The 17,294-nt window shown below is 40.8% G+C and overlaps 1 protein-coding gene across 2 annotated transcripts; it reads left to right on the top strand.

Moving 5' to 3' along the window:
* The first annotated feature begins 275 nt into the window (after positions 1-275).
* Positions 276-16,077, top strand: bod1l1 (biorientation of chromosomes in cell division 1-like 1). 2 transcript variants are annotated; one of them, XM_082554042.1, is made up of 30 exons: positions 276-548; positions 1,147-1,271; positions 1,348-1,538; positions 1,651-2,145; positions 2,986-3,135; positions 3,248-3,414; positions 3,580-3,676; positions 5,000-5,126; positions 5,223-5,283; positions 5,378-7,847; positions 7,922-7,992; positions 8,113-8,218; positions 9,223-9,333; positions 9,413-9,456; positions 9,571-9,622; positions 9,715-9,779; positions 9,866-9,935; positions 10,123-10,181; positions 10,284-10,359; positions 10,601-10,632; positions 10,754-10,904; positions 11,532-11,620; positions 11,780-11,891; positions 12,231-12,271; positions 12,375-12,453; positions 12,568-12,647; positions 12,774-12,870; positions 13,050-13,197; positions 13,508-13,579; positions 15,227-16,077. In XM_082554042.1, exons 1-30 carry the CDS (start codon positions 432-434, stop codon positions 15,354-15,356), a joined length of 5,685 nt encoding a protein of 1,894 aa, XP_082410168.1. In that variant the 5' UTR covers positions 276-431; the 3' UTR covers positions 15,357-16,077. The 2 variants fall into 2 exon arrangements, with proteins under 2 accessions (XP_082410168.1, XP_082410167.1); XM_082554041.1 differs by having other exon boundaries at positions 12,231-12,289.
* Positions 16,078-17,294: the final 1,217 nt, after the last annotated feature.

Here is a 17,294-nt window from a genome sequence, read left to right as displayed (position 1 = left end):
TAGACAGTGCCACACAAAGTGTTCAGTGCCTAGTTATATCGGCAGAGATGCACAAAACATGTCAGATAACCAAGAGTTAGCTCAATACATTTCAGTAGCTGTATGCCCCGCTAAATATTACAAGGTTCATGAAAAACTGAGAACTCGAGATTTTAAACCTGGCTAAAATAATAACTAATTCGCCTAATGTCTATTTTTTTTAACCGTGGCGCTTTTATTTTGATATAGAAGAATGCTTTCATAACTCTTCCGGTTCAACTGAAGCGGCTAAGGTTTTCTTTTGACAGGACAGGCGGTGTTTCCGGGTCACCCTTGCTTCGAACTTCACAAACCATAAACAGAAGGCTGGTGCTCTGTGATCGGAATTTACCTGATGTATTGACAGCCTTATCGCTTTTAGTCACCAAATTCTAAGCCAACTAAATTGAGACATGGCTGGTTTACCACCGGGAGATCCGCAGCTGGTCTCAATGATCGTAAATCATTTAAAAACCCAGGGACTCTTTGACCAGTTCCGGAGGGACTGTTTGGCAGACGTTGACACAAAGGTAAGCACTAAAAGCATGCTCATAACACATTATTTGACGGTGTTTTACTTAATGAGTGTAAAATTCAGTTTAGGGGACTATCTGTTGTGCGTTATCTGTATTTTTGTTGAAGCTGTTTTGACACTGGGGTCTCAGCTTGGCTACAGAAGCTACCTTTTAATTGAGGCTACTAAATGTGTGTACTACTGTATGTCCACTTTCGCTACATCCATTAAACTTCTCTGTGGTTTCTCCTTTCCCCCCCTGCCTGGCAGTTAAAAATTCAACATCCTTTGTCCAGTGTATCCACTATCCCTCTGTGCATGTCCAAACCATCTCTGTAACTTTCTCTCCAATACACTCAACCTGAAATATCTCTCTAATATACTCATTTCTGCTTGTCCGTCCTTGTCACTCCCATCTACGGTTCTGCCACCTCCAGCTCAGGACTCCTGCTTTTTTTGTTCATCTCCAAGCCATTCCTAAAAACCTATCAATTTCAACTGTTTTTAGTCAGGTCTGAAGTCTCATTTCAGCATGTAATGTCCATTTGCAGTGATGTTCTCCTTTGTGTGCCTGGGAGTGATATTTGTAATGGAAACATTCAAATCTTTTACAGCCAGCCTACTTGAATCTGAAACAACGAGTGGACAACTTTGTCTCCAATCACCTCTCCAATCACACATGGAGCCCTCATTTGAACAAAAACCAACTGAGAAACAACATCAGACAGCTTGTCCTGCAGTAAGTGAGACATAGTATTCCTTCTCGTTCTGGCTTGTCGACATTAACTAAACTTACCGCAATCTGTGTCTCTTAGATCTGGGATGCTGGAGCAGGGAGTGGACAGGATTGTGGCCCAGGTGGTGGATCCTAAAATCAACCATATCTTTAGGCCGCAGGTGGAGAGGGTTGTCCGTGAATTTCTGTCCCCTGGCAGCTGCTCTGAGGAGCCACCAGCCCCTCTGCTTTCAACAGAGGTCAAACCAGACAGCAGCATTCCTGAGCAGGGTACACAACATTTTATGATTTTTATCAGCTTGCAAATGTCACGTGTGGATTTATATCTTTGATTACTCTCAAATATTTTAATATTTGAACAAGTGTCATTTCATGTTTACAGCCTCAACATCGACTCCAACTACCACTGCCAGCGACGCCATGTCCATCCTGGACACTATAACTTCTCTAAACCAAGAAGCTAGCGTCAGAGCCAGCTCGGCACCCGAAAAAGCACGTAAAAGTCAATCGGCAGATGACTTCATGCAGGTGATGGTGGAGGATAGCGAGCAGGACATGAGTATTGTTGAGGAAGGTGACAGTCACCAAGTGGTAAAGCCACTGGAAGAAGAAGAGGAAGCAAAACTGTCAGCTGAGGTTCAGGCATTAGAGGTAAAGACAGAGGAAACACAGGAAGAGGTGGAACTGGGAAAAGAGCCGTTAAAGGAGGATGTGAAAATGGAAGATGAGGAGTCTGTGGCTCAGGAGCAGACAGAGGATGAGAAGGATAAAACAGCAAGCAAAGTCAGTGGAAAACCCTCAGAAGAAAAACAGGATGATGATCTATTGAAATCTACAAGCAAGGCTAAACAGAAGGCCAGAGAGAGGATAAAAGAAGGTGAGCTGCAGCATCCTTTGTTTGTTTTTATATTTCAATTCAATTCTTTATTTATTTGTCACATGTAGTTATAACTAGTACAACACACAACGTGTCACGTTTATATTTATTTAGCATTAGAATAGAATAGAATTGAATAGAACAGAATAGAATTCAACTTTATTGTCATTGCACACGTCACAAGTACAAGGCAACAAAATGCAGTTTGCATCCATCCAGAAAGTGCTTTAGCAATAATATGATGTGTTATGAATATACTATAACTATAAATGGTAAATGGCCTGTATTTGTATAGCGCTTTTACTAGTCCCTAAGGACCCCAAAGCGCTTTACACATCCAGTCATCCACCCATACATTCACACATTGGTGATGGCAGCTACATTGTAGCCACAGCCACCCTGGGGCGCACTGACAGAGGACTATAAGTATGTACAGGCTATAACTGAAGTGAATGTACAAGCTATGAACAGGTTATATGTATGGTTATAAATATGAAAATCTATAGCAGATTATAGATATACAGTTGTGAGTATTAATAAACAGTTTTAAGACCATAATTATTGTATTGTATGATTGTCTATACAGCATTTACATTCCCTACTTCACATTACTTTGTACATTTGTCACAGGGAAGGGATTTATATGCATTTTCTTATGGTGGACATGGCTTTAATGCAAATTTACTTTACACAACAAAAATGTGATGATGCCATGATTCTGTGCTTATTTGGACAAGTGAAGAATTTAAAAGATATTCAGGTTTTCACTTCGTTACCTTATCTTATCTTACACTTACACTTAAAAGAAGTTTAAAATCTCTAAGTACCTTTTTCCTGCAGAGTATTCTTTGGAGGACTCTGACCTGGAAGGCCTGAGTGACATCACAGTGAGCTCTGTCCACACCAGCGACCTGTCCTCATTCGAGGGGGAAAGTGAAGATGAGCAGCAGCTGTCTGATTCTTCTGAAGAGGGCGAGCTTCCACCTGATGGTCTCTGCCGGCAGCAGGCTTTCTATTTTTGAATAACATCACCATTAGTTGGAGCACTTTGAAAATATTTTAAAATATTTTTTCTGTATGTACTTGCTTCTTTTTCTCCCAGATGAAGGTGAGAGGGAAGAAAAAAAACACAGCACTGGCGACACAGGAGATGAAGACAAAGAGCGTAAACCTCGCCGCAAGGCCTATGTTCACAAGCCCTTCCTCTACTCCCGTTACTATAGCGACTCAGATGATGAGATCACTGTGGAGGAACGCCGTCGTTCTGCGGTGAGCTATTTAAATGTTAACATGTTACGTGCAGAGATTTAAAACTTTTTCTAGTTAAATGAAAAGCTTAGATCAATGGACGGTTATAGACTGAACACATTATGTCTTATGGTGTCATCTGCTGTCTTTTAAGTACATTTATTTAACAAACTGGGGTCCTTCCAGGCGAAGGACAAAGAAGAACGGCTGCTCAAGAGACAACAGAACAGAGAGCGAATGGAAGAGAAGCGCAAACAGAAAGCAGCACAGGCTGAAGAGCAAGGTTTTTATGTCATACACACTTGTGGCCTTCAGTGTTTCTTCATTTTCCTCATCTTGTGTATTCCACTGTTTTAGTTTAGTTATATACTCCCTGCCCCATGCTTTCACGGGACTGCAAAGAGTCCACCCACATATAAAATAGCAGAGGACTTACCAAATTGCTGGCCTGGAGGATTCAATGCCAGTGCCAGAATTTCACCCTGCGGTCAAAGTTCAGAGGAAATGCAAAAACTAGACTCTTCGGGCCTCAATTAGCATGTTAAACATTAAAATTAATGACAGTGCATTTAGAAAAAGGCTGCACAAGTTTGGCTCTTGTGGAGGAACGGTTTTCAAGAGAAAGCCTCTTGCCCCTAAACCACAAGACTGAGGTGGAGGTGTTCAGCCCTAATGCATTGTGCCATTCCTGCAAAAACTAAATGCATCATATTAGCTGTCAAACAAGGCGATGGAGAGGTGACGATTTGGGCTGCCTTGCAGTCATTGAGTTCAGCATGAACTCCTCTGTATACCAAAGTGTTCAAGATTTAAAATGTTAGGCCATCTGTCCGACAGCTGAAACTTAGCTGACACTATTTCATGCAACAGGACAATGATCCTAATCACCGCAGCAAATCTAAAAAAGAATGACTGGAAAAGAATCAAGGTTGCAATGTCAAAGTGCAAACTTGAGCCTCACTGGAAGACTGTGGCGGGATCTGAATGAATGCCTGCAAACCGCAATGAACTGAAGCAATGCTGCAGAGAACAGTGAGACAGCATTCCTCTAGAATAATACAGTAGGGTTTCTACCGTACAGTATAAAGTGCTATATAAATAAAATTGATAAATGTGAGACTGATAAAGTCTTCCAAAAATTAGAATATCAACTTATTGCTGCTAAAGGTGGTTCTACAAGCTACTGAATGACAGGGTCTACTTAACTATTTATAGGACAGCATGGAGTCCTGAGAAAACCATTTTGTGTGTACATAACACTTGGGACGTGCTACATTTTTACAGCACAACCCCCCCCCCCTAAAAGATTAGTTTAATAAAGAGTTGTTTGTGCCTACAAATTTTGTGTTTTCCTTTGATCTATTTGGGATGATCACATGTTTTTTTTTTTTTTTTTTCATTTTTTTTTTTTTCTTTCAGTCGAGTTGTCTGGATGTTGTCCAAAAATAGAAAATTTATACTCATATTTAGTTCAAACTTCACATCACAAACTCCGTAAATTGTATTCCCTTGGCCAGGTTGCATATTTGTCCTTTATTTTCTCCTGGAAATAACTTTGTGTACTTGTAACATCTGCATGACGTAAAAGGCTCAATGTCTTCCACAGATAACAAAAAACAAAAGAGCAGCGACTCCGCTGCCCTCGAAGGCCCCGGAGCCAAAGAAGCCCGCAAAGAGAGGAAAGTTCTGGAGAAAAAAATGGCTCTCAACAGGAAGAGAAAACTAGACTCAAGGTGTGTAAAGGCTTGGACACAATTTGTACAGTAGATGCTTTTTTTTTTTTCTTAATATACACCGTAAAAATGAACATATTAATTTTACTTTTTAAGGAAAGAGGGAGATGTTTCAGGCAAAAAGAAAGGAGACACGAGAGACGCTGTAAAGAAAACGGTATGTAAAAGCTAACGTTGATGAAACAGATTTCAGGCATCAGGTTTTCATCATGAGTTGTAACTCTGTGTTTTTCATTTATTTTTGAAAATAGGAAGTGAAATCTACCACCTCAAAGACACCACAACATAAGCTGATGAAAAATCTGTCCGAACCTTCATATTCTGATGAGCGATACAGAGGGACAAGCGGCAGCATCTCAGAAGATTCCAGCGATGCAAAGAAGATAGCTGACAAAGGAAGGACACACTCCTTCATCTTGGAGCTGGAGCTAGGCTCCCAAGAGGCTCTCAGACAACGATCGGTTGGAAAATTTGACCGTCTGTCTCACAAAGAGCTTCACTCCAAAGAACGCAAAGAGAAAGAACGCAGCTTGTCCGATGAACGTGCCAAGCTCAAACAGAAGCAGGAGAAAAAATCTGAACATCAGGCGGATGAATCTCAGCAGAAGGAAGGCAGTGCTGTTAAAGTATCCTCTGAAGAGAAAGCTGAGAAGAAGCCCAAGATCAAAAGTGAGAAGAAGATCACAGGAAGTACAAAAGAAGGCAAGGTGTCTGAAAATGTTTCTGAAGACGGAGGTTCTAAAGATCCAAAGAAGGTGAAGACTTCATCTGTGGAGGCTATCAAAACGGAGAAGGACAAGAATAAGGACAAAGATAAGATCAAAGAAAAGGAAAAGGCCAAAGGGGAGAGAACCTCGGTTAAAAGTGATTTCAAGCAGCTGCTTCGCCCTGATTCTGCAGGTTCCTCTGAGGATCGATCCGACATGGAGCCTGAGTCAAACAGCAGCAAGAAGAAAGATAAACACTCCAAGGACGTCATGAAAAAGCCAAAGAGCCACAGTGAGGACAGGCCTGGAGATAAACTCAAATCTAAAACTGACAGTAAAGACAGCGAGAAGGAAAAAACAAAAGCAGATCAAGATGGACAGAAATTACACAGGTCAAGCTCGGAAAGTGACAAAGATCCAAAAAGGGTCAAATCATCGGAAAAAGGAAGAATTTTAGAAAAATCAAAATCAAAATCCAAAGAGGAGGCGAAGACTCCAGTGCTGCCAAAGACGGAGAAGAGAGTTCACAGTCCGGATGTCAAAAGTGCAGGAATTTCATGCGTCAGCAAACCTGAAGCAACAAAAGAGAAGAAGAAAGAGGGAAATGCAAAAGACCAGAGCAAAGTCTCTGAAGAATCTTCACAGGAGAGATCTGACAGTAAAAGTGCAAAGAAAAAGCTGGAGAAGAAGGATAAAGTTTCAGAAAAGAAAGATGAGAGTCAAGAAGAGAAAGCACCAAGAGAGGAGAAACTGGAAAAGTTGGATAAATCCCCTTCGGTTTCCTCTCTGAGTCTTGAGACGGATGATCTGCCAAAGAAACGACCTCTTCTCCAAGACACAAGCACAGACTCCGATCCCGTCACCACCACCGTCACCACGTTGTTCTCAGACGATACCTGTGACGCCTTGAGCGACATCACCCCCGAGCCGCCCGAGGGAGAGACAGAGTCACGCCTGTGCGAGATGCCAGCTGTGCCTGCAGAGGCCGACGCCCTGCTGACTCTTATGGACGTCTGCACGTCAGCAGAGGCGAGACTTCCACCTGAGAACACCCGAGAGGATGTGACATCCGAGATGGAGCTTCAGGATGCTGATATGAAGATGAAAGAGGCAGCTCTGACTCTGCTCTCCATGGATCCCGACAGCACAGTGTCCACCAGCTTACTGTGCCAAGAAGCAAGAGAAGAGTCGGCGGTCAATCCGCCCGCCCCACAACCAATGGAGACAACTACAGCTGAAGAGGAGCAGCTTCCTCCTATGGAAGTGCACACGGCTGCTGAAACTGAGTCCCCGGCTGCTGAAACTGAGTCCCCGGCTGCTGAAACTGAGTCCCCGGCTGCTGAAACTGAGTCCCCGGCTGCTGAAACTGAGTCCCCGGCTGCTGAAACTGAGTCCCCAGCTGCTGAAACTGAGTCCCCGGCTGCTGAAACTGAGTCCCCGGCTGCTGAAACTGAGTCCCCGGCTGCTGAAACTGAGTCCCCGGCTGCTGAAACTGAGTCCCCGGCTGCTGAAACTGAGTCCCCGGCTGCTGAAACTGAGTCCCCGGCTGCTGAAACTGAGTCCCCGGCTGCTGAAACTGAGTCCCCGGCTGCTGAAACTGAGTCCCCGGCTGCTGAAACTGAGTCCCCGGCTGCTGAAACTGAGTCCCCGGCTGCTGAAACTGAGTCCCCGGCTGCTGAAACTGAGTCCCCGGCTGCTGAAACTGAGTCCCCGGCTGCTGAAACTGAGTCCCCGGCTGCTGAAACTGAGTCCCCGGCTGCTGAAACTGAGTCCCCGGCTGCTGAAACTGAGTCCCCGGCTGCTGAAACTGAGTCCCCGGCTGCTGAAACTGAGTCCCCGGCTGCTGAAACTGAGTCCCCGGCTGCTGAAACTGAGTCCCCGGCTGCTGAAACTGAGTCCCCGGCTGCTGAAACTGAGTCCCCGGCTGCTGAAACTGAGTCCCCGGCTGCTGAGCCATCACCAGTTGCATCTCAAGAACCCGATGAGCTTGCTGATGTAAAATCAGACATTGCAGGTTTGTGCCATTGTGTATTATTGGCTGTAAAACAAGTAAGAATAAACCAGAGCTAAACATGTGTCTCTTTACAGATGAGTCAGAAAGCACAGAGGTAAACATGGTCATTTCAGATGTTGAAACCTCTAAGACTTTGGCTCTAAAGGTAAATGTCACAGCTCCAACAAATCAAAAATATGTAGTTTAACTATACTTATACTTAATCTGAATATTTTGTCAGTGGTATTTTCTGAGTTTCTATTGTCTGATGTTTTCTCTATCATAGGAGGATGAAGCTACTGCAGATGAAATTCCTTCAAAAGAAGCTGAAAATACTGAAATATTTCCTGAAATGCAGTCGGATGAGAAACCAGCAGTACCACCTGAAGAGGGTATACTTTCTGATCTGTCATGTTCATTAAATCCAGATCTGCATAGCTGAGTTCCAGCTGTTGAATCGCTCACTCTGTAGTGCACAGTGTAGCGGGGAGCCATTTGTAGTGCACTGAGTACGTCAGAGGTGATGTATGTGTATGGTCAGAAAATAAATCCGTTAGAGATAGACTTAATGTATAGATGTCTCCCCGAAATCCAAACCAGAAGCATATTTAATAATTTAGCTGCTTGTTTAGCAATTCATTAAGTTTTAATGGTTTTGAATGACTTGAAAGATTAGTGATTAGTCTCCTGGCAGCTCAGCAGGTCAGAGACTGTTTGATGATTTCCGAATAGCATCAATAGTGTCCCCGAACATGATTTTTCACATTTCTTTTCTCATGTGTATTGATTGGCATTCATATACACAAAATCAATATTTTCCAGGAAATCTGCATTTTGGGAGTTAGAGGAGTTGGTGGTTTGGAAAAAAAATTCAAAAAAGTTCCAGTGACACATGTTACAGATTTTTCCACATCATTTGTTTTTAATATTTTATTTTTAAAGGAGTTATTCATTGTAAATACATTAGTTGTTTAAGTTAAGGCTTTAAAAATCATATGGCTATGGTTAGAAAAAGATCATGTTTGGGTTCAAATGTAATGGTTACTGCTGTTGGTACTAGTAGTGACAGTCCCATTCATCCTCGTGTAGGTGGATAGAGTTCAGCTGAAGTATTTGCAATTGCACGTGTTTGCATATGTGTTTATCCAAATGCACTGGCCAGGGTTCTGTTATTTGGTCATGTAAAATTAGTAACATTACATCCAAACGTTGTGCAAAATACCTCAGTAGCTACTGAGTCCATTATTTTGCAAATACCCACTGTCTCAGTGGGAGAGAGAGTGAACAGTTTGAACACAGACCTCACATCTTTTTCTTTTCTCGTGATAATACAGCGGTAACTTATTTCCTTTTACATCAGTGTCATAGCTTTATATTAACATAATACATTTTCCAGCTGCTGTTGCTGTGTGTGAAACCGAACAGCCCACAGGAAGCACAGAGGAAAACACGGTGGCTGGTGTTCCCAACACCACTGAAGAATTTACTGAAACTCCTGGTGAACAAGGTGAGCGCTGAAATAAGTTACTGCAGAGAAAAATACAATGGTGTGTTTGACTGACAAATAACTACATCTCATCATAAAGAACAACCAGAGCCAGATGATGTCGTCACAAAGGAAAACCTCGAGGTGAGTAGTGATCCACAATACCCTGAAACAAATTAGAACTGTTTATTTTCATACATTTGTTTGTATTTGTATGTTTTTTACAACTCAAACTCAGTCATCTTATTTCAACAACAGGCAGAGGAGGCGGCAGGTGACGAGGATGGGACCAAGACGGACATAATTAACAGTAAGTTTGTCTGCAGATGGTGAATATTTCAGATAAATTCATAAAAACACTTTCAAAGGCCGCCGTTTTAACCTCCTTGTTTTCACCACTAGGTGAAGCTGAGAGTAAGTCAGTGGAGGAAGGAAATGTCTCAGCAGAGAAAAGCGATCCACAGACTGTAAGTGTTTAGCTTTTACCCCTGCTCACTTACATGTTACTCATCCTTAACTGTTTAATCTGATCAGTTTCTCCTGTTTGGTTTAGATGGAAACCAGTGTCCCAGACAAGACTGAGGAGGCCAGAGAATCTGAGTCTAAGCTAGTCAAACAAATCAGTGAGTCAAGTGGCTCCTTTGGAAAATTACTCACACTTGTTGAGTTTACACTGCTGTATCTGGTTTGAAACATGTTGCCAGAGTAATGCTTTTAAGAGGATTACATTTTGTTTCTACATGCTCGGTACTTGTCAGCTGGTCCTTTTACAGTTAGTCTCAGCTGGTCCTGCTTGTTTGAAATTTCCAGGTAATGTCTCCAGCGCAGATAGCCAAGATGATGAGAAAGGCTCAGATCTCTCAGAAAAGGTAACTCTCAGAAGTTTTTTTTTTTTTTTTTTTAATTCATTCAAATGGATGTGCAGAAATATAGAACAATAGTCTGCATGCAAACACTTTTCTGTTCTGTAGGAGGAGAAAACGGAGGGAAGAGGAAGGCGGAAACGAAAGCTGTCCAATCAGAAAGCTGCAGCAGAGAAAGAGTCTGGTATGGCAGCTGAGATTTATTTCTTCACCTAATTTCAAAATACAAAGAAATTAAAAGACAAAAGGGTGATTGGTAAAAAATGATTTTTATTAATTGGTTAGCTGAAGACAATGGCTTCATCACAACCCTTCCAATAAAGTCAGTAAACAACATGTTAACCAGTTATGACCACTGAAAAGTGTCCTTCACCAGGTAGAGTCTAGTTAACTAATGCATTGACTCTGTTTCTTTAACACATCAGGTGAGGAGGCGAATGAGCAGCTGCCTGCTGAGGTAAATAACGCTTCATTCACTTCACCTTTATCACAAATACTGTTAAGAATACAAAAACAATCTCTGCTTGTGTTTAAAAATACACGTTTGCTGTTATTTTTATCTCCGGGACGCTGAGCAGGACAAGCCAGTGGAGGTAAAAACCCCTCGCAGGGGACGATCGTCCAAACCCACAGAGGAGGAGACGAAAGACGAACCAACACAAGTGGAGAAGTTGGAGGAGACTCCGAGCCGCAGGCGGAGACGATCAGCACCCAAAGAAGCCGCAGCTGGTAAGCTGCTCACTTTAAATTAGTGTTCACTGTTAATGTGCGAAAAGGAAATGACCTGAAAATAAGAAGAACAGTTGTATTATGTAGAAATGGATTTGGCTTTGGACACACAAACTGAACACAGGCGAAAAAGCTGATGCACTTTATGGAGGGCTATATCTGCTTCTTTAAATGAATATATTATTTGTGTTATTAGATAATTAATGCTTCTTTAGCTTCTTGGGTACTGGGATCTGTTATTCTTTTTCCTGCTGAGAAGAAGAAAACAGGCTTAAAAGCGAGCGGCAGGAGAAGTGAAATGACTTGATTCAGGCAAATGAACCGAGCGCCTGCTCCTAGTATAAGAGAAATAATGTTTATTCAGTACTGTGATTTGTGCCAATCTAACTTAGAAGAGTTCAGTGATAAAAAAATGTGCAGCCTAATAGGAAATGAGCGTAGTAGGTTCCCTTTAACAACATGTTGAATAAGTATAAGATTTGTTTTTTCTCTAGATTGTAGTTTTTTGCACTATAAAGTGGTTGCTGAGTATAAAATAATGTACAACACAAGCTGTTAGTTTTTTTTTTTTCTTTGAGTTTTGCTCTTTTTTTTTTTTATAAAATACATCTTTTTTTTGAACCTCAGATAAGCAGAAAGAAGACGAAAATAAAGTTGTTGAAAGTCCCGAACAAACCTCATCGGAGAAAGTTGCAGAGACGGAAGCAGTGGAAGAGGTGTGTTAAGAAAATCTCAGCATGTCCGTAATATTTAATAACACGTGTCGTTACAGCTTCTTTGCCTTTGTTTCTCATGTGACATTGTTGGTTTACTTTGATGTTTTATCCTTGTAAGAGTGAGTACATTAAGTGTTTCTTTTGTTGTTGTTTTCTTAGAGAACTGAAGAGAAAAATGAACCAATCAAAAGTGAGGTCAGTCTGCTGCCGTCTGTTCCAGAGGACGGCGAAGGAGCAGCAAGTGCCAAATGCAGCGATCCTGCTGACACCAGTGAGTCTGGTTTTTAAATGTTATATCGATAACAAGTGGGCCAAACCTCAACAGCTTCTCATATTAAGAATTTTCAAATTATGCAAGTGTGTCGATGAATATGAGCTTGTTTGGTTTTTTTGACAAGGGAAAAACAAACAGGAACTTTAAGTAATTTAAATGTAACTTGACTTTGTACTGTGAATGATTGATAGTAAATGTTTGGTGTGAACTTATCTGGTTTCTGAATTGGGCCATGAAGGAAAGGTTTGAAAACTAGCGGCTTAAAGAAAGTCTGGAAATAAGTGAGCTTTAAGATACTTAAAAAAAATTAAATGTTTTGATTAATCATCATTGCAGGTGAACAAACAGTGGAGACCAAAGAATCGGAGGAAATGGAGGTGTGTGAATGTGTGGAGGTGAGATTTCTTTATCTGTAACTGCTCTCCTTCCAGTACGCATTCAGCACCCTCCATCTGAATTTCTTCTTGTTTTGTCCTGCAGGAAGCTCGAGCTCCGGAGGAGGTGGTGCAGGACAACAGTGGACAGGAACAAAATGAGCGACAGCCTGATAAAGACAGTGGTGAGACAGCACTCAGGCTAGCTGTGTAATTACCACAGTGGTTCATGTGTTTTAAAAACATCTTCAGTTGTGAGTTTGCAGTCTTTGTATCTCAGGTTTATTTATTTTTTTCAGACTGTTCCCCTTCTGCGAGTCAGTCAGAGGCTCACGAGGATGTAAAAGAGCAGAGCTGCAGCGAGAAGAAGACACAAGACGTATGTTTAAAAATGATGTATCTGCATACTTTACTTTTTATAATGAGGCTGATGTTTGTGTAAGGACTTTTTACCTCAGTCACAGTTCCCAGTGTATGTTCACTGACCTTTTTAAACTCTTCCAAGGGCGGGGAAGAGCAACAGCAAGAGGACCAAGAGACGACTCCAAAGCGGACTGGTCGGAGGGGACGGCCATCAAAGGCAGCAGCTACAGAGGATTCAGGTAAAATGTGATTAAAATGGAGTCAACAGGCTGTAGCAGTCAATGTGAAGCTAACACGATGGTAGGATATAAGATTATTTGCTGTGGATGAGTGCTTCAGTGATTCTATAGCTCCATCTGACAGACCTTTTATATATTTAACCAATAACTCCTGCAACACTTTGTCATCTTTCCCTCAGATAAAAAGGTCAAAAAAGCAGAGGAGAAGGACAGTGAGCAGAATGAGGAGGAAGAGGAGGAAGATGAAGGTGAGAAAGAAGGAGAGGAAGAAAAAGAAACTGCAACTAGAGCCACAACACGGTTGGCTTCTCGCCGGGAAGCTGAAAGGTAATTTAAACGTTATCTGATGGTTCAAATTTCAGATTTCCAGTAACACCAAAACAGAGAAATTGCCAAAAACCTGCAGATGGGTTAAAACAACATATTTTTTTATTGAATGCTGAGCAATAAAATTCACCTGAACTGTGAAACTGCAAAGTTTCTCCAGTGTTAACGAATGAGTGTTTGATTGTTTTGGAGCTGAATATTTGCACCTCGAAGGCATCGTCGCTGTCAAATCATATTAAATAAAATCAAGGGCGATTTAGTACTAAAGCAACAACTGTTGTTTTGTATTTTTCTTTTTACTGTTCCCCAGAAACAAGCCAAGTAAACCATCCACCCGGGCAAGCAGACAGAACGGTAAAGAGGAGACCGCAGCTGGCACACGGTGAGCTTCAGCAGCACGAGCGAGCTCAGTCGCTGCTCTGTGAAAGAAAACATTTTGCCAAAAGATTTCCTGGAATTTCAAGATGTTTTTCACTTATTAGCTCCTAAAATAAAAATAAGTCTTCTGTAGAACCTGAGCTGTGTTTAAGAAAGGTAAATCAAACAGCGGCAATAGGACTTCAGTATGTAATTGATTAATATGATGATGATGATACTAATTTGGGTCATTTGGCCTCTTCATGTAAATAGTGTAACGGTTGCGCTGAAATCTTTTGTTTAAATTTGCAAATGAGCCATTATTTATGTAAACGTGTGCTTTTCCAGAATAGAAATCTGAAACTGCATAAAACCAGATGCAAATTCTTCTTCTTTTTTTTTGTAAATTGTCGTTGATGGTTTTTAAGGCAGGGATTTTGAATCTCTTCTTAATCTAAACGTAGGATCAGCAGCCACAAAAAGTCTGATTTATTTTTATTTTTTCTTGTTTTGCGGAATAAAATGTTCCAAGATGACCTTTGTGTAAAAAATAAATAAATAAATAAAAATCCAGATTATAAATTGGAAAATTCGGTAAATGTTTGTATCGTAGTCGTCGCTTATTTAATGGAAAGTAGTATTTACTTGAAAGCGTTAGATATTTTGGCTACTAGTTAAAAATAGTCACCAAATTATAAGTATGACTCATTTTTAATGACATATGCTTAGATTTGTAGAAATGGCAAACAGACACAACAGAATCTGTATTTTGACCGTTAACTTCCAAGGAAACAACATAGCGAAAAATATCAAAAACTGACCAGAGATTCAAAGAAAAACACATTTTTGCTTGCAGTGCTTCACCTTGTGTGATTTCTATTTATTTATTTTTTAATTTATAATTCAAAGGTGTCCCAATACCACTAACATAAACAAACAAGAAGGGCAAATAATCATTTAACTAAATTAGCTACATTAGGAGTAAGAAATGTGGGTTTTTGGTGGAAAAAGAAAATTATTTAAATTTTTTTTTAATCACTAAATTTTTAGATCAGCTAATTATTTTATCTCTAGATTATGAATTTAAAATAAAACTTAAACTTTGTACAACTAAAATCGCTCATTGGTGGAAAAAAACAGTTGAATATATATTTTTTATTTTTCTTTATTACAAAGTAGTACATTTAATACTTTATCAAAATTTAGTTTTAAGACAATAATTTAAAAACTGTTTCTCAGCATCTATGGTGTCTAAACCAGCCTGCGTTTAACTTTAGCTTGTACACTTTTTTGATTCCTTCAAAATAAAATTAATCTAGTAGGCCCCAAAATAAGGACTTCAAGTCTTGTTTCTATTTTAAACTTCTAGACTCTAGAGTTTATGGATACAGAACGAAGACCCCCCTCTCTCTCTCTACTTATTCTCCATACTTATTTTTTTTAAGGAAACAATACTTTCCTCTTTGTTAAATTCTAGCTGGCTTTTTTTTCCCCTTCTATTTTCAACTCTGTCTCCAGCACCGTTTTTCAAATCCAGAGATTATGTGAACAAGCTCCACTGTTTCTACACGTATTAGTTATTGCATTACTTTCCCCAAATAACCGTATATTTAACATGAACACGACTCTTGAACAAATGGATTGACACTTGCTCCTTGTTTCCCTCCCGCAGCGGGACGAGGGGCCAGGCGGCAGCAGCTGCAGCGAAAGGGGGCCGTAAGCGGGAGACCAGCCCTCCTGCTGTGCGAACGCGGGGAGGACAGAAATCAGAGGAGCCCCCTTCCAAAAGAGCCAAACGCTAGGATGCCTGACAGCGGCACAACGGTTTGCCCCAGCGGTGTTGTTTTTACACTCCATATTTGAAGAGCCTCTGCAGTCAGGCACGTAAAGCTGTTTCTGCTTCGCTGGCTGCAGATATCGAAGAGCTCTGGATAGTATTATACACTCTCCTCTGATGGTTGAGTGTAAACCTGAGGATCTGTGTAAGAATCCCCCAGAATACCTTCTGCAGCTCTGCACACATATGGTTTGGATCAGACTTCATATTTCACCATTTATTCAGTAATGCCCAGTGAGTATTTCAGCCCAATCAGAAGCCTAATGTGCAGCCAAGTTGTGCTTTGTGATAAAGAGGGTGAAGTCTGCAGATTGTGTCTCATATACACACTTGTACGTAGAAATCAGCAATTTGTGAATTTTATAAGTGCATTTTCATTCTGTGAATGAAACAAGATGTTTTACTCCTAGTTTTTTTTTTTATGTAATAGTCAGAAGTTAAAGAAAGGATTTTGGTTTGTTTTTTTTGTTTTTTTATTCCACATTTTAAATTGATTTAAGACCTCAAAGACGGGGCAAAACTTGAAGAGTCTTTCATTACATAGTTTACTCCTGGTTTTTACTCACTAAATGAAGACCATCTAGTTATTTTTATTGTTACACAGTTAGCCATCAGTATGTATTAATGTAAAGCCGGAATTTCAACAAGTTTCTTTTTTAAATATATATTAAAAAACCCACAAATAACATATTTGTTGTTCCCTTGCTACATTAAAAGCACCACAAATCAATGTTATATGATCTAATCTTTTTCTTCTCAAGCTTGCAACTGATCCACACCGGAGCTGATTAAAACCAAAAATGCTCACCTGATTGTTTCACTGAAGCTTAGTGAAGAAATATCCGCAAAAGGAAACTCAACCACGCCGCTGCAGTCTGTGTTTATGAAAAGATTACACACGGCAGAATATACAGATTTTTATTGATTCACCCATATTATGTCTCGGACGTTATCTCTGCTGTTTCCTAAATAGATGTGCTGTCTGTGATGTGTAAATAGCCGAAGACGAGAACCAATCGCCTCAGAGCGGAGAAGAGGAGAGGACATTCCTGCCTGCTAATGGGGGATAAAACTGACAAACTCGGAGTGAAATATTCCACCATCATTAACATGTTAGGGGGCTCTATTCGCCGCACCTGAACCTTTGTGATCCACAAAGCACAGACACAGAGAAGAAGAAGGTTACAGAAAGTCGGAGCTCTCAGGTTGAAGTTTTCCACCCATTCCTGTGGATGGCCAAAGGTGTACCTCTCTCAGGTATTTCCTGGTGCTGCAATCCAAGCATTAACATATTAGCCCAACGACTCTGCTTTAAAGGTTTGGATCAGCTTTCATTTAGCCACCAGGTCTGGCAGACAAACAGCGCTCCTTTCACTTTCCGATGCCGCTGGAGCAACTTGAGATGTCATTTTATTATAGTCGTTTGCATTGTAGTCCAAAGTAATTTTTGCATTTGCTTTGCAGTTGCTGACTATCAGCTAAATATTTGAGGCAGATTTATTAGCATCAGGTTTTATGGATGAGAGGGGAGGAATACTTTCAGCTGACCTCGATTTTATTTTTTTTATAGAAAATAATCGTCTAGATCTACTCACTGAGCTCCTGCTGCATAAATCTGAGCCGATGTTGACCTGCTTTTAGATGTTTTCAGTGTGCTGTACCTGCAGTACTTTTCCACATCCTGGGTGAACAGGGGTCTCAGTTCATAATCGCAAGTAATGTTTTCCAAAATGAATCCATAACTGCAGCAGATGGTTGGCGCCTGTTACGGGTCCACTGTGAGGTGGCAGCCAGTGTGATATCTGAAATAATTAAACATTTAAGATGTTGCTGTCATCAGGAAAGTGTGACATGTTTCCACTTTTCTTATATACAATCCACTGACATGATGTGTTACCGTACA

Source organism: Aulonocara stuartgranti, assembly GCF_965226115.1.
Source record: "Aulonocara stuartgranti genome assembly, chromosome: 2".
In the NCBI taxonomy this organism is placed as follows: domain Eukaryota; kingdom Metazoa; phylum Chordata; class Actinopteri; order Cichliformes; family Cichlidae; genus Aulonocara; species Aulonocara stuartgranti.
The sequence above is the reverse complement of the archived record's forward strand: the minus strand, read 5'-3'. Positions and strand labels throughout refer to the sequence as shown.

Excerpts from the sequence above, each read along its gene's own strand:
- bod1l1 (XM_082554041.1), top strand. The coding sequence starts at position 432 with ATGGCTGGTTTACCACCGGGAGATCCGCAGCTGGTCTCAATGATCGTA. Across the intron at positions 1,539-1,650 it reads CAGCAGCATTCCTGAGCAGG|CCTCAACATCGACTCCAACT; the intron begins GTACACAACATT and ends TCATGTTTACAG. Across the intron at positions 12,290-12,374 it reads AGGTGTGTGAATGTGTGGAG|GAAGCTCGAGCTCCGGAGGA; the intron begins GTGAGATTTCTT and ends TTTGTCCTGCAG.